The 16,724-nt window shown below is 39.1% G+C and overlaps 1 protein-coding gene across 1 annotated transcript; it reads left to right on the top strand.

Annotated features, from left to right (window-relative positions):
• Positions 1–300: 300 nt before the first annotated feature.
• On the top strand, positions 301–15,681 carry LOC122672123. The gene is made up of 5 exons (XM_043869620.1): positions 301–798; positions 7,551–8,060; positions 8,266–8,317; positions 11,174–11,685; positions 15,129–15,681. The coding sequence occupies exons 1-5, from the start codon at positions 376–378 to the stop codon at positions 15,645–15,647; spliced, it is 2,016 nt and encodes a 671-aa protein (XP_043725555.1). The 5' UTR covers positions 301–375; the 3' UTR covers positions 15,648–15,681.
• Positions 15,682–16,724: the final 1,043 nt, after the last annotated feature.

Here is a 16,724-nt window from a genome sequence, read left to right as displayed (position 1 = left end):
CCCTACCAAGAATCATTGCTTTAGAATCTTGGATATTAGAATTGAGAAAATACATGAGAGCTCCATGTCGAAGATCGTGCATGCCAACCCATGACAATAAATATGCTGATCTGACGGTGTTTAGATGGATATCGTCAATAATTTGATGGGAAGTTATACTATGTCCTTCATTCTATCAGTTCCAATTGAAGAAAAAAAGCGTTGAACTTCCAGCCAACAAAGTGAAAGCGACGCGATATCTTCCCAAAACATTGGGCTAGAGTTCCAGAGTGCGACTGAAGTGCAGTATTCAGACTCGCCATTAACAAGCGAATTGAAGGTAGCAACGAAGAAGGAACTTTTGACTGTCACTTCTTCTTCTTCATATTTGCAAGGATGGAAAGTATCGGTGTCGTGATGATGTACCCCTTTTCGTCATACTTGGAAGAAGAGCTCGACAAGCGATTCAAGCTCTTCAGATGCTGGCAATCCTCCAACCAGAAGGAATTTCTGAAAGAAAATTCGAATTCTATTAGAGCTCTTGTTGGTAACGCTACGGTCGGTGCTGACGCGGAGACCATTGATATCTTGCCCAAATTGGAAATCGTCTCGAACTACAGCGTTGGCTTGGATAAAGTCGATTTGGTCAAGTGCAAGGAGAAGGGTATTAGGGTTACTAACACTCCTGATGTGCTCACTGACGACGTTGCTGATTTAGCTATTGGATTGATTATAGGGACTTTGAGAAAGATTAGCGAGTCTGATCGTTATGTGAGGAGTGGGTTATGGGTCAAAGGGGATTACAGATTAACTACGAAGGTCTGCATTCTTCCAAAATCATTTCCCCCCCTCATTTTTAGTTTGATAGTAATTACTTTGAGCTCTGATGCCTGTGTTTATCTGTATTTAAGTTTCAATTAAATGCCACTAACATCTGGGTATTCGCCATTACTTCCATGGATAAGATAGTGATAAGATGAAAAAAAAAAGATACATACTGATTTTATGAAAATGACAAGCTTTTTTCAATTGTGTATGTCATCTAATGTTAAAGCAGATGAATAGGGTACTAATTATCCACTAAATCCTTATTCTTGTAGAAATGGTGATGCGTACCTGGTTTTTACTGACAGCTAATTGTAAAAAAATTTGTGTGTGTAGCGGGGGGGGGGGGGGGGGACTAGCTAATGACAAGTGGAACTTGGTTGATGGATTGTTGATAAATGGTAAATTTGTCACTTACATATGTACTCTTATGGGTAATACAGATCTCAATTATCCCTTGCTTTTTTCTTATTCCGCATCATAGTTTTTCTCATGATGCCTTTGATGATTATTGCTATTACAAGAAGAAAAAAAAAAAAAGGGGGGTACCCAGTGCACGAGGCTCCCACCACTGCGGGGTCTGGGGATGGTCAGAATGTACGCAGCCTTACCCCTGCTTTCACAAAGGGGTTGTTTCCAGACTCGAACCAGTGACCATTTGGTCACAATGGAGCAACCTTACTGTTGCACCAAGGCCCGCCCTGTTTACTATTACAAGAACAAGGGAATTATTTAAAGCTGCACAAATTATTTTGCAATGAAATCTATGAGCCATTCTATGGGTGATAGTTATTACTGAAACCTTAGGAGACAAATTTTGCTGGTATACTAGTGCATGAAACTTTAATATTTGATCATCGGCTTTTGCCCCCCTTGATGGAAATCTTCAGGTGAAACTTGGACAGCTGATGGAAAAGTACAAGACGTCAAGGAGAAGAAAGAACTTGATATGTTTATTATTGACTTAACTATAGCATAAGACAGGCTATCTAGAGACCTCATCTGTTAAGTCATGTATAAGAAAGGGTCTTAAATTGCTCTGCCATAGCTGGAGATATATATATATATATATATATGGAGACTCTTTCTTAAACAACTGAGGAGGTGCAGTAAATTTCCAGCACTGATCAGCATTGAGCCCATATCTCCTTGTATGCATGAGTGAACTAGGCATAAATAAGAGGAATCTCTATGTTGTGTATTGTTTCTTGATGTGTTTCTATTGACTAGACTAGGGAAGTGGTAATTCCAAGTTGGGGAATATGAAGTGATGCTTTACGATCTATATTCTAACATAAGAAGGTAAAACAAAATATGTGCAAATTTAGCAAACATAGGAGTAAACATGAGAGTAATTAAGTTCAATGAGCTACTGAATAAGGGACATCTCAAAGTTATGTCTCCTGTTACTTCTTGGTTTGATAAACCACGAGGAGGGAAAGATAGAAGACAATACTTCGATTAAATCAAGGTGGATGTAGTTTTGAGGCACTTTTGGACTGCCTCGTGGTAAGCTCACACCTTTAAAACTAAAGGAAAAATTTTGTAGGACAGCCATAAGACCAGTAATGTTTTATGGAGTAAAATTTTAGAGAGAGAAAAACGCATGCATAAAATCAGTTTAGCTTAATTGGGGATGCTGAGACGTTTTAAGACTATTAAAGCTATAATTGACAATGAGCATGAGTTGGAATTTTATTCAGGATTATCATCCAATTCAGTTCGGTGATCAAGATAGGGAGGTCCAAGAAGGTAAAATATTGCTGGATCATCTTAATAATCTTGGAATCCTTAGTCTTTACACCATAGAGGCTTTTTATTGCAACAAAACAGAGCCTACTTCAACCAGGGGGGGGAGGAGAAGAGGAATGGTTGCAATCACAGAGATGCATCTACAGATAGTTGGTGAGAAGCATTTAGTAAGTTGCCTTTTCTTTTATTAATATGTGGCATGCAAAGAGACACATGATATATTGATATCCACATAGATATGGACCTTAGTGAGAGCGATACCAATCTGGTGATAGGAGTTATTATCTCTCTTTTTTTATTTTTATTGTCTATTTTTATCTAATTACAAGAAGTTGTTGATGTTTTTTTTTTTTGTTTTGTTTCTGGAATCCAAGTTGGATTTGGTGTTGGATGAGGACCTAAAATTAGAGGGCTTGGGATGTTCCTGAGAGATTGCTCACTGGCGGCATATGTTTTGAGACTTTCATGGCTTATGGAATGTTTTAATACTCATTATATGTAATGGATTACCAATTACACAGCAATCAATCAGTTGTTGATCATCTTTTGAAGATTTTAATTCCTCGGCTTGTGTGGGTTTTATATATTTTCTCTATATTTTGAAGAAATACCAACTTTCTTCATCACCCACATGACCTTGTGCATTGTCTTCTTGTATTGATTCTCAACTTTTCTTTCCTCGGTCTATTAGTCAATCTTTTCTTTCTCTTATTCACAAGGTTCATAATGCTTCTTCTATTTTGGCCTTCAAGCCCATTTCCCTTAGTGATCTTCTATATAAGTTCATTGCTAAGGTCCGGGCTAATAGGCTTAAGTTTATTATCCCAGACTTGGTTAGTGCAAACCAAATGGCTTTCATTTCTGGTAGAAACATTGTGGACAACTTGCTCTTGAATCGGAGGCTGCTGGGGGATTTGATCGACGGTCTCACACTCCTGCAACTATTTTCAAGCTTGATATCTGTAAGGCATTTGGCTCCATTTGGTGGGAGTAATTCAAAAGTATTATGGATCGTATGGGTTCCCCCTTGTTTCACTTATTGGGTCTTCAGTGTATCTCCTCTCCCATCTGTCTGTTGTGGTCAATGGATTCCCTATAAGCTTCTTTGAACCTAAATTAGGAATCCGCCAAGGTTGTCCTCTCTCCTCCCCCCCTTATATTTTCAATTTCCATGGAGGGGTCGTCTAGGAGTTTAGGGCACATGGTTGCCATCAGCTCTGTGAAGCCTATGGGGAAGTTTAAAGATCTGAAACTTACGCATCTCCTGTTTGCTGTTGATGTGTTGATTTTTTCTTCGGCTTCCACTAGCTCCATGTCCTCTATCATGAGTGTGTTAAGAGGTTTCTTGGACACGTCTGCTTTGATCATTAATCCCCTGAAGTTGGTCATTTATATTGCTGGTCTCCCGGAAGCCAAGAAAGTGAGGATCAGGGGTATCTCAGGATTTTGTTTGGGGTCCCTCCCTATCACTTATCTTGGTCTTCCTCTGATTTCCTCCAAGTTTTCTGTTCATCACTGTTCGCCCATCCATGATAGGCTCCGTAAGAGGCTCCAGCTGTGGAAAAGCAGATTGCTTCCCTATGTGGGCAGATTGGAGCTCATTAGGTCAGTTATGCAGGCTTCCTATCTTTACTGGGCAGGAGGTCTTTGGTATAACTTCGTGTATTATCTCCAAAATTGAATCTTTGATGTGCTCCTTCCTCTGTAAAGGAAATGATTGCTCTAAGTTCCTTCATACCTGTAGCTGAGAATCTGTATATCTCCTTAAAGAGGAAGTAGGGTTAGGCATTAGAAGAGTTAAGGAGGTAAATAATGGTGGCCTTATCAATCTTATTTGGAGGATTGCTCCCAAGAAAGATTCCATTTGGATTAATTGGCTCTACTCTAAACTCCTCAAAAAAGATTCTTCTAGACGGTCAATTGTTCTTTGGACTCCTCTTGGTCCTGGAAAAATATTCTTCTTCTAAGGACCCAAGCTGCTAGTTCCTTTTCTACCTCTATCAATGACGGTAGAGATACTTTCCTTTGGCTGGATAAGTGGCACCCTAAAGGTGTTCTCCATTCCTGCTTCGGTGATAGGATCCGCTACGATGCAGGGTCCTATTGTCTCTCTAGGGTATTGTCCATCCTTAGGATTGGCATCTGGAAGCCGGGTCCTTCGGTTTCGCCTGCTCTAGCTGAAGTTTGGGGTGACCTCCACCTTGTTTCTCGGAAGTCCACTGGTTCTGGCAATCTCCGTTTATGGACGGCAACATCAACGGGTAGGTTTTAATGCAAAAGTCGACCTCGAACCAGGGAAAAACCAGTGAGAGATCGATTGCAGCTAGGATCAACATGATAAGGAACAAATTAAATAACTAAAACTCTCTTCTTCTTTTTTATTGCTATTTTTCTATTACATATGAATGGAGAACATAAAGGAGAAGAAGATAAAGGGGGTAGGGAATGGGCTATCTCAGCCCTGGGCCTCTCACCCACAGCTATCCCAGCTGTTGAACAGGGAATGTTCTCCCATAACCGATGACAAGCATGGCCTCAAAATTCTATTATTCAATTCTGATCCTTCCTTATAACGGGGCCTATTAATAGCTTAGGCCAGCTTAAGGTAGAAAATAGAAACTTCTTAAAATAGAAAGTAGGAATAGAAACTACTAAACCTAGCAACTAGTGACAATGACAACTTATTGAAAATATAAACTAACTAGAATTAGAAACTACTAAACCTAGCAACTAGTGACAATGACAACTTATTGAAAATATAAACTAACTAGAATTAGAAACTACTAGCTTTATATATCAGCCTTCTAAAACAAAAGAAAGGACACTAAAATAGAAACTAAATAAATTAGAAAGTCTTCTAGAAGTCTTCAAAGTTGCATTCAATCTCCACCAGCATGTCCATATCTGCCCCCAAATTACTGTTCACGTGAACAGTAACTCAGGTACTGTTCATGTGAACAGTACTCGGATATCATGTAAACAGTAACTTCTTTTTTTATTCTGTCTTGGTCTCTTATCTTCTTCATGCTTCTCTCTGGGATGGGGCTGTCTTAGGTGATGTTCCATCAAACCAACAAAAACTTGCCACATCATCAGACCAGGCTGCCTCTCACAACCTTACTGTGCTGGTTTTTGGGCTTGTTCCTGCGGGTACATATGGACTTGTGATCTGCATCAGGTTCTCTTTCGCCTTCTCTTGGAACCTAGTGAGAACTGCTAAACCTGTTGTTCCTTGGCAGAAACTGATCTAGGGTAATGGTAACATTCCAAGGTACAGCTTTATTTCTTGGAGGGCTATGAACTTCATCCTTCCTAGTCAAGCTTTTCTCCGCCACATTACGATAATTATCCCCAATTGTTTCTTTTGTTGGAACGCTCTGGAAGATATTGATCATCTCTTTTTCACATGCCCTTTTTCTAAAGCTGTGTGGAAGGGTGTTCATGTGAAGTGCTGGCCTTCTCGCAGGAATGGGCTTGGATTCTCTCCTGTTTTGGGGGAAGTTGGTCTGTGATGTTGTTGGTAGAACTGCCTTCTATGCCGTGATCCATCACATCTGGTGGGAGAGGAATATGAGAATATGGTCCAATTCTTCCGCTCCTATCAGCAGATCCGGAAATGCATAAGCTTTGTAGTCAAGCAGAAAGACCTTACTATCTGCTCCCCCCCCCCCCCCCTCCGTGTATTGAAAATGATAGAAATAAGCATACTCACTTCCTCCTGGGATATCCAGCTCCCCCGCTCCCCAAATCTGGCCCCTAATCCTCCCACCCCAGTCCCCTCCCCCCTCCCCCCTCTCCTAATTTTCTTTTTCCTTTTGTTTGGCTTTGGATGTCTTTGGGGTGTGTGTGTCTTGGTGTGGTTATATTCTTGGTCTCTTTGTTTTTGCTTGTGTGGGGTGAGGCTTGATTAGCCTTTGCTTGGGTTTTGTTGGCTTGATGTTTGTTGCTGGATTTCCAGTCCGATCTCCTTGTATCTCTTTTCTCCCCTTTGGGTTTTATTAAATTATTTATTCACCCAAAAAAAATTGTGTAGGATGTTTTTTGTTTTATATTTTCATTATTTTTGGGTCTAAGAGAACTGACTAGCTTGCTTTATCTTGTCATTTTGGGGGGGGAGTGGGGGGAAGGGAGAATTTGTTCAACCTTCTTTGTCTTCTGTTAGAAATATGTAGGAAATGATTTTATGTACTTTTGGATCAGTCCTTGGTGGTTTAGATCAAAGATTCTACCTTCTTTGTTGAAAAAAAACACATAAATTAACGGGAATGCTGAATCTTCTGTGGAATATGTAGTTGATTGGTTCGCGCAGATGATTGCTTTGAGGATCAGATATTGTTCTACAAGGATGTTGGAAGGTCTTTGTACTGTGTCAAATTTTGAGGGGCTTTGGATGAGGAAATCCAGTGGATTTTCTTCTTAGTTGAAGTGGACAGATAAATATACACTAGGTTTGGATTCGTTTGTAGTACATTGAAGAAAAGTTGCAAGAGGTTTTGTACACATGCTTTTGTGGTGTCCTTTCGAGTGATTAATGCAAACTGTTGAGTAGAGACCAAAGGAGATAATGTGGTTGGGTTGCAAAAGCATAGGATTATGGGAAGCGAGGAAAATAATGCTTGGGCATGGGGTTTCTTGTAAAACTAGCAATGAAGAATAGTGAAGAAAAAAAAAAAGAGAACTTTGGGGGGTGGGGGGGGGTGGAATTCAAAATGATTTAGTAAATTTAATCTAGAAACACTCTACAGAATTGCTCGTGGCATCATGAGCTTTGTAGCTTGATACTAGTTTATAGTTAAAATAAGTTAGTAAAATGAGAACAATGGAAAGAAACATAATGTATCTCATGACAAGTGTTCCCTGCATTCTCTTCCATGGGAAAGATCAATTCATGATTATTTCTTTTACCTGGTTCTTCAGAACTTCCCACAGAATGCCAATTTGATATTAACTTTACTTCCTCTTTGCTCATCACATTTATCTTTTGCCTTTTGCAGTTCAGTGGCAAATCAGTTGGCATTTTGGGGCTGGGCAGGATTGGTACTGCAATTGCAAAAAGAGCTGAGGCATTTAGCTGCCCGATCAGTTACTACTCCAGATCAGAGAAGCCAAATACCAATTACAAGTACTATCCGAGTGTTTTAGAACTTGCGAAGAACTGTCAAATACTTGTAATTGCATGCCCTTTGACAAAAGAAACATACCACATTGTCAACCGTGAAGTGATTGAAGCTGTGGGTCCAAAGGGCATTATTGTGAACATTGGGCGTGGCCCTCACATCAATGAACCAGAGCTTGTGTCAGCACTGATCGAAGGCCGGCTGGGTGGGGCTGGGCTTGATGTATTTGAAAATGAGCCTAATGTACCAGAGCAATTGTTTGGGCTGGACAATGTGGTACTCTTGCCTCACGTGGGAAGTGGAACATTGGAAACCCGCAAGGATATGGCAGATCTTGTGATCGGAAACTTGGAAGCTTACTTTCTGAACAAACCACTGTTAACTCCGGTGGTTTGATTGTGATCAGGAAGTAATGTATATGATTGATTTGAATTCAGACTTCTTGGTGCTCTCTTCTTTGCATAACTCTCATATCTGTAGATTTTTCTTCAAACATTCGTGCAAAGCTGTCACATGACAGAAGTCATAAAGTTGAGAACTCAGCTGGTTTATATCTTTCTTCACTTCTTTTGAATCCTCTGCTGGTGTGCAGGGGGTTAGATCTGAGAATGTTCCCTACCAGTTTACTCTATCCAATCTATCAGGTTTGGATCTTATAAGTATATTTTCTTTGTCTAAGCTGGTCAAGTTGGATTCATTTCAGAATCCTGAGGCTGTTGTCTATACACATTTTGGACTCATTTCATGACTCTCTTCTTTTCTTTTTTCTTTTTTTTGTTTTTTTTGTTTTTTTTTTTGTGGGGGGTGGGGGAGGATTACCAGATTACCAAAAAAAGGGGTTTTCGGTTACCAAATTAACCAAAATAAATGTGTATTTCTGAAATGCCCTAAACAGTGCCTGCTCTATGGCAGCCCCTTACTTGCATACATTTTTTACATTTTTACCCCTGATCATGGCTATAAAAATTGCCTAAGATGTTGTTAATCGTATGAGCATGGGTGTGGTGGATGGCTATAAACGATGTAATTTCTTTTCTCAGTTAATATTTATTCTCTTTTCTCATAAACAAAAATGATGTATATGACATATTCTATTGGGCATTTCAGAAATACACATTTATTTTTGTTATTAGAACCCAGGAGTGAGCAACCTATCTTACGCCAACTAGTTTGTTGGGCTAAGCGAGTAGACAAATTACATATTCTATTGTACCGATCATTACAAAAAGTAATCTTTTTATAATGTAATTCTAATAAAGATAAGATTTAAGTGGAGTTCCAAGACCATTCTTTGTTCCCTGTCTCTTTAAGCAAGTCTCGCAATTTTTGAGACAAATTTTAAACTTTAAAGTCAGTCATGTAATTGGTGAAACTTGATTTTGGTCCATAAAGTAGTTTAGGGGATCTTTGGAGGGCCGTTTTGATCTCGATACGAGCTTGAATGGTCTAAAAAGTGGATACATCGTTGCTAAAGGCCGTGAGTTGTGTTGGGCTTGTCGAGACCTTCGAAACGATATATATATATATTTTGACATATGTTTAGTTCTGGTCCAACTCTGATCGGCTGGTCATTTTGGATTCTAGGGGCATTTCTGTACTTTGCGGTTTAAGGCTTCTCTATATATATTGCTCTTTTCTTTGGAAGGGGTGATGTAGAGGGTTTATAACATTTCAGAGAAAGTGAAAACTTGTTCTGTTGTTCGATCGTGGATATAGCTTCCCATCTTGGGACTGAACCACAGAAATTCTGTGTTGTGTATTGTGTGTGTTGATTTTTCTCTTTCGTATTTCATTTTCTTTTGCAAATCGCCACTTCTAGGCGTTGTTGCTTAACAAGTCTATCCTAAACTTTTTACAGTCCTTGAGCCATTGAAGAGGTCTCTAATTTCTGCCTCAATGGGAATGTTTGTTAGAATATTGTCCAAGGCCACTAAAAACAAAATTATAGTGAATCAAAACACCAAAAGCCCAACTAGATTTGTTCAAAACACTATTAGTATATCCTGCACAAATTAAAATAGGATCAGTCAGATATGGAATATCAAAAGATAAACAAGAGGTAGATCATTACCACGGTGATTGACTGATTGGTTATTTCATTCAATCCCTTGTCCGTGAATGGGGATAAGTTATACTCGGCAATCATCGATGACATTGTTTAAGATTTGCTTCGGATTTGGGGGTATTGCCAACCAGATGACTTGATTCTTGTGTTTCCAGATGAAATAAGTTGTGATAGCTAAAAACCCATTTTCGGGTAGATTTTTCATATCCTAGTGAGTCAAAGAGTTTAAAGAGAAAAAATTTATTGAGGTCACAGGAGTTCTTTCAGTAAGAAACCCTAATGGGCCAACAGCCCATATCCGTTCGGTAAAGTCACAACTCACAAGTGACAAGGATGTGTGAGGCTGATTCTGCATGGAGATTACAAAGGGGCAGCAAGTATTAAAATCAAACCATTTTGCTAAGATGACCCTAATTGGGATTCCATTATGCACCACTATCCAGATAAATACTTTAAATTTGGGGTTGTCTATAATAAGGTTTGGAAAGTAGGGGTAGTTTGAATAATTGTCATAAATACAGGGGATGTCAATGTAATTAAAGCTTAGTAGAGAGGAGGTTCGTGTAATTTATTTTAAAATCTTTTTTTTTTTTTTGGTAAAATAATTTATTTTAAAATCAAACTATGTAAAATATAGCCGGGTGGGAAAGTTCTTACAACTATCCCACTCCCACCATAATCGGAAAAAAATCCTCTCAAATTCCCTAAAAGTGCATTGTCGTGCAGCTCTGGATTGAGAGCTTCATAGGTGGAAGATGTTAAATCCAACGGTATCGAGCTCAAGAAGAAAGGAAAATCTCCCCCCCCCCCCCCCACAAAAAAAGTCAATCAAGCTTGACGCCGTTGGATTTAGCATCTTCCACGTATCGAGCTCTCAGTTTCGAAATGCATTGTGTTGCACTTTTTAGGGAATTGGAGAGAACGGACGAGGCATTAAAATGAAAGTTTCACATGAAAGATCGTGCATTCCATTTCTAATGAAATAAATGGGGTGACGTTCTCTGCTCAAGAGTACATCTGAGTGCAAACTGTGCCCTTGACACATGGGGCAAGACAGGGGCCGGGCCGGGTTTGGGTCTTTAGCGAGGCCGGTGTGATCATTTCACGCACCCCTCTGTGTCTAGTGCACCCTGCGCCCCCAGTGCAGATAAATTTTATCCCTAAATAAATATACTGATCTGACTGTGTTTAGATGGATATCGCCAATCATTTGATGGAAAGAATAATATAATTCCGAAGTAGTGGTCTACTCTATCATCTCCCCTATGTGATGAAATATATAACCGTTGAAGTGCTGAACTCTATCTACCAGCTTACGAAGTGAAAGCGAAGTGATATCTTCCCAAAACATTGGGATAGAGACATCTTTATAGAGTAACAGATTGCGACTTGAGATCTCTCTCTAAGTTCAGTGTTCAGACTAGCCATTAACAAGCGAAGAGAAGTGAAGGAAGCAACGAAGAAGGAACTTTTGGCTGTCACTTCTTCTTCTTCTTCTCCTTCTTCTCCTTCATATTTGCAAGGATGGAAAGTATCGGTGTTGCGTTGATGTACCCCTTTTCGTCATACTTGGAAGAAGAGCTCGACAAGCGATTCAAGCTCTTCAGATGCTGGAAATCCCCCAACCAGAAGCAATTTCTGAAAGAGAATTCGAATTCTATTAGAGCTCTTGTTGGTAACGCTTCGGTCGGTGCCGACGCGGAGACCATTAATATCTTGCCGAAATTGAAGATCGTCTCGAATCACGGCGTTGGCTTGGATAAAGTCGATTTGGTCAAGTGCAAGGAGAAGGGTATTAGGGTTACCAACACTCCTGATGTGCTCACCGACGACGTCGCTGATTTAGCGATTGGATTGATTATAGGGACGTTGAGGAAGATTTGCGAGTCTGATCATTATGTGAGGAGTGGGTTATGGGTCAAAGGGGATTACAAATTAACTACGAAGGTTTGCTTTGTTCCCAAAACCTTCTTTATTTGGTTTTTTTTTTCTTTCTTCCCTCATTTTTAGTTTTATAGTAATTACTTTGAGCTCTGATGCCTCTGTTTGTCTGTATGTTAAGTTTCAATTAAATGCCACTAACATCTAGGTATCCCTTTTACTTCCATGGATAAGATAATGATTAGATGTAAAAAAAACAAGAAAAAGATTACACACTGATTTTATGAAAATGAAAAATGGAACCTAGTTGGAGACTCTTTCTTAAACAATTGAGGAGATGCAGTAAATTTCCAGCACTTCTCAGCATTTAGCTCATATCTCATTGTATGCATGAGTGAACTGTGCATAGATAAGAGGAATCCCTATCTTGTTTATTGTTTCTTGATGTGTTTCTATTGACAAGACTAGGGAAGTGGTAATACCAAGTTGGGACTATGAAGTGATGCTTTAGGATCTATATTCTAACATAAGAAGGTAATACAAATATGTGCAGGTTTGGTAAACATAGGAGTAAACAAGAGAGTAGTTAAGATCAATGAGCTACTGAGTAAGAGACATCTCAAAGTTCTGTTCCCTGTTACTTTTTGGTTTTCTAAACCCCAAGGAGGGAAAGATAGAGGGCAATGCTTCCAATTGGATTAAATCAAGGTGGATGTGGATTAAATCAAGGTGGATGTAGTTTAAAGGAACTTTTGGACTGCCTCATGGTAAGCTCACGCCTTTAAAACTAAAGGAATTTGTAGGATAGCTATAAGACTAGTCATGTTTTATGGAGTAAAATTTTAGAGACAGAAAAACACATGCATAAATTGAGTTTAGCTTAGATGGGGATGCTGAGACATTGTGCGACTATTAAGCCTAGAATTGGGAATGAGCATAAGGTGGAATTTTATTCAGCATTATCATCCAATCCAGTTCAGTGATCAAGATAGGGAGGTCTAAGAAGGTAGAATATTGCTGGATCATCTTAATAATCTTGGAATCCTTAGTCTTTACACTGTTGAGGCTTTTTATTGCAACAAAATAGAGCTCACTTCAACCAAAGGGGGGAGGGGAGGAGAAGAGGAATGGATGAATCACAGGGAGGTATCTTCAGATTGTTGGTGAGAAGCATTTTGCAAGTTGGCTTTTCTTTTATTACTATGTGGCATGCAAAGAGACACGAGTGATATATTGATATCCACATAGATATGGACTTCAGTAAGAGCGACACCAATCTGGTGATTGGAGTTATTATCTCTCCTTTTTAATTTTTTATTGGCTATTTTTACCTAATTACGAGAAGTTATTGGATGATTTTAGTTGTGTCTGGAATCTAAGTTTGATTTGATGTTGGATAGGTCCTAAAATAGAGGGCTTGGGATGTTCCTGAAAGATTGCTCACTGGTGGCATATGTTTTGAGACTTCATGGCCTATGGAATGTTTTAATACTCATATATGTATTGGATCACCAATTACACAGCAATAAACTCAGTTGCTGATCATCTTTTGAAGATTTTAATTCCTCGGCTTGTATGGGTTTTATATATTTTCTCCATATCTTGAAGAAATACCAGCTTCCGTCATTACCCATATAACCTTGTGCGTTGTCTTCTTGTATTCTCAACTGTTCTTTCTTCGGGTTGTGTAGTAGCAATTGCATGTGCGATGTTTTTTCTTTTATATTTTCATTATTTTTGGGTCTAAGTAAACTGACTAGCTTGTTTTATCTTCTTCTTGTTGTTGTTGTTTGGGGGGTGGGGGTAGGAGCCATGGAGGGGAGGCTTAACTTGCCTTCGGTTTGTACACTACATTTGACTGCTGTTACATCATGGACTGTACTTGGATAGCTGTTGGTCCTTGCGATTATATGCCTGCTATAATTTGTTGAACCTTCGTTGTCTTCTGTTAGAATTATGTAGGAAATTATGTTATGTACTTTTGGATCAGTCCTTGGTGGCTTAGATCAAAGGTTCTACCTTCTTTGTTGAACAAAAACACATAAATTAAAGGGAATCCTGATTCTTCTGTGGATTATGATTTTGATTGGTTCCCTGCAAATGATTGCTCTGAGAGGGTCGGATATTATTCTACAATTATGTTGGAAGGTCTTTGTACTCTGTCAAATTTTGAGGGGCTTTCGATGAGGAAATTGTTGGGAAGAGCTGCAGAAAAAACCTTCCCACTTGTGTGAGTCAGAGGAGCAAATAGAAACGAAAATAGAAATGGAACATGTAAACACAAACCAATCAAACACCAGATTTAACGCGGAAAACCCTTCAAGGTGAAGGGAAAAAACCACGGGGCAACTCCAAGAGCAATCTACTCAACAAATAAGGATTACAAGATTACACTTCTCAAGTTTATGCCCAAAACTTGAGATTCGCAACAAGATTGAGAAAGAACAACAAGCACTTGAAGATTTTAAAAGGTTACCTCACACATCAACAAGATGCTTCTCCTTTACATCTTAATAATCCAAAGGAAATATATCTCCAAAGCTTGGAGAAACCAACCGAACACACAAACTGTAGCTTCAGTCAACCGGCTGAACAAGAGTGTAGATGTAGCTCAAAACAGCCTCAAGAATGATCAACAGTGAGAGTAAACCTCCTATAAAAATTGTGCACTTCTTTTCCAAGAACAAACTTCTTCTTAGCTTCTCAACCAAGCTAAACTATTCCTCTTCTCTAACCTTGTCACTTTCTTTCTCCTTAGAGAACCCACTAACTCTCTCTTAGAAGAAAACCCCGCTACACTTTTTTTCCTAAGCTACTCTTCGTATGACTACAAAGACCACTAAACCAAGGTAGTGTTTGTCAACTCATATGGCACTTTGACTTCATATGGGTTTGAACCCAACAAAACTTCACATGGGGCTGGACCAACATGGCCCATCATCCAACAGAAATCAGATGGATGTTCTTCTTAATTAAAGTGGACAAACATTTATACACTAGGTTTGGATTCGATTGTAGTACATTGAAGAAAAGTTGTAAGAGTTTTCGTACACATGCTTTTGTGGTGTCCTTTTGAGTGATTAATGCAAACTGTTCAGTGTAGACCAAAGGAGATTAGGTGGTTGGGTAGCAAAATAGTAGGGTTATGGGAAGCGAGGCAAATAATGCTTGGTCATGTGATTTCTTGTAAAACTATCAATAAAAAATAGTGGGAGAAAAAAAAAAGAACTTTGTTTGTGGGTGGGGGGGGGAATGATTTAATGTCGTAGCATCTAAGCTATTTTAGCTTGATACTAGTTTATAGTTAATAAAAGAAATTAAAAGAAGAACCATGGAAAGAAACAAATAATGTATCTCATGACTAGTGTTCCCTGCATTTTCCTCCATGGGAAAGAGTTCAGTTCACAGTTATTTCTTTAACCTGGTCCTTCAAAACTTCCACAGAATCCCAATTTGATATTGAATTTACTTCCTCTTTGCTCTTCACATTTATCTTTCGGATTTCGCAGTTCAGTGGCAAATCAGTTGGAATTTTGGGGCTGGGTAGGATTGGTTCTGCAATTGCAAAAAGAGCTGAGGCATTTGACTGCCCGATCAGTTACTACTCCAGATCAGAGAAGCCTAATACCAATTACAAGTACCATCCAAGTGTTTTGGAACTGGCAAAGAACTGTCAAATACTTGTAATTGCATGCCCTTTGACAAAAGAAACATACCATATTGTCAACCGTGAAGTGATTGAAGCTGTGGGTCCAAAGGGCATTATTGTGAACATTGGGCGTGGCCCTCACATCGATGAACCAGAGCTTGTGTCAGCACTGATCGAAGGCCGGCTGGGTGGGGCTGGGCTTGATGTATTTGAAAATGAGCCTCATGTACCAGAGCAATTGTTTGGGCTTGACAATGTGGTACTCTTGCCTCACGTGGGAACTCAAACATTTGAAACCCGCAAAGATATGGCAGATATTGTGATCAGAAACTTGGAAGCTTACTTTCTGAACAGACCACTGTTAACTCCGGTGGTTTGATTGTGATCAGGAAGTATGTATATAATTGCTTGTAAGCTTCTTTGCATAGTTCTCAATTCTGTAGATTTTTCATTAAACATTTGCACAACGCTATCGCATGATAGAAGTCATAAAGTTGAGAACTCAGCTGATGGACACCATATTAAACTGGGTTTTGGTTGGAATGATTGTCCATTGATCAGAAGAGTCACCAAAAGCAAATTATGCTTATCCAATATGGATTTTGCGTGAATTTTTGACAATGTTGCAACTTTTTTTTTTGTTTTTGGTAAGAGGTGCAAAAAAAAATTTACAGATTTTGGTAAATCTTTGTTTCTTCTTCCTGATTCCAATTTTTATGATTTCAACCGATTCTAAACCAATTTAAAAAAAAAAAATTTGAACTCTTGTCCAATTTTATGTACTTGAATTTTTTTAAATCGGAAATGGAAGAAGTTGATCCCATGTCCCATTTTGCATACTTCAAATGAAATTGATTCAGTTTTATTGGGTTGTCGTGGCAAAATACTAAGAATGAAATTGATTCAGTTTGGTTTGAATTCAGGAGGAGATTCTAAGATTTCAAGAGACAAAAGGGCATCTAGTTACAAAGGTACAGAGAGAGTGAGGGATTGAGAGAGAAAGACAGAGAGAGCGAGAGAGAAATACAGAGAGAGCGAGAGAGCGAGAGAGAAAGACAGGAGAGATTCGGTACCTGGTGAGGTCGTCAATGGATCTAGCACAATGCCAATATCGCCGTTGGGGTTTTCTTCTCAGAGCCTGTGAAGAGGACGAAGCCTTCTTGTGTTTAATGAAAACTCAAAATGAGTGGTGAAAATATCGGGCATAGTTTATCAAACTTGTGCCCAGGAACGACGGAACATGTCCTACATGTTCTGTCAAAAGTCTTCAAGAGATCATAAATTTTGATTTATCCTCCCAAGAACATATTCTATGGAACACTGTTTATCAAACACTTTTTAGGAGGTTTTCCGTTTCTCAAAACAGAAAAACAACAGAAAATGTTTCTCGTAAGGTTATCAAATGGGCTCTTAATCAATCAAAGTGAGAATTCAACGCTAGCACAGTGGGATCAGG

Source organism: Telopea speciosissima, chromosome 8 (assembly GCF_018873765.1).
Source record: "Telopea speciosissima isolate NSW1024214 ecotype Mountain lineage chromosome 8, Tspe_v1, whole genome shotgun sequence".
In the NCBI taxonomy this organism is placed as follows: domain Eukaryota; kingdom Viridiplantae; phylum Streptophyta; class Magnoliopsida; order Proteales; family Proteaceae; genus Telopea; species Telopea speciosissima.
Note: the sequence above shows the minus strand (reverse complement) of the source record. Positions and strands in the feature narration are given on the sequence as shown.

Coding starts and splice junctions, on each gene's coding strand:
- LOC122672123 (XM_043869620.1), top strand. CDS start 376: ATGGAAAGTATCGGTGTCGTGATGATGTACCCCTTTTCGTCATACTTG. Junction 8,318..11,173: donor TACTCTATCCAATCTATCAG/GTTTGGATCTTA, acceptor GCCATTAACAAG/CGAAGAGAAGTGAAGGAAGC. Junction 11,686..15,128: donor ATTACAAATTAACTACGAAG/GTTTGCTTTGTT, acceptor CGGATTTCGCAG/TTCAGTGGCAAATCAGTTGG.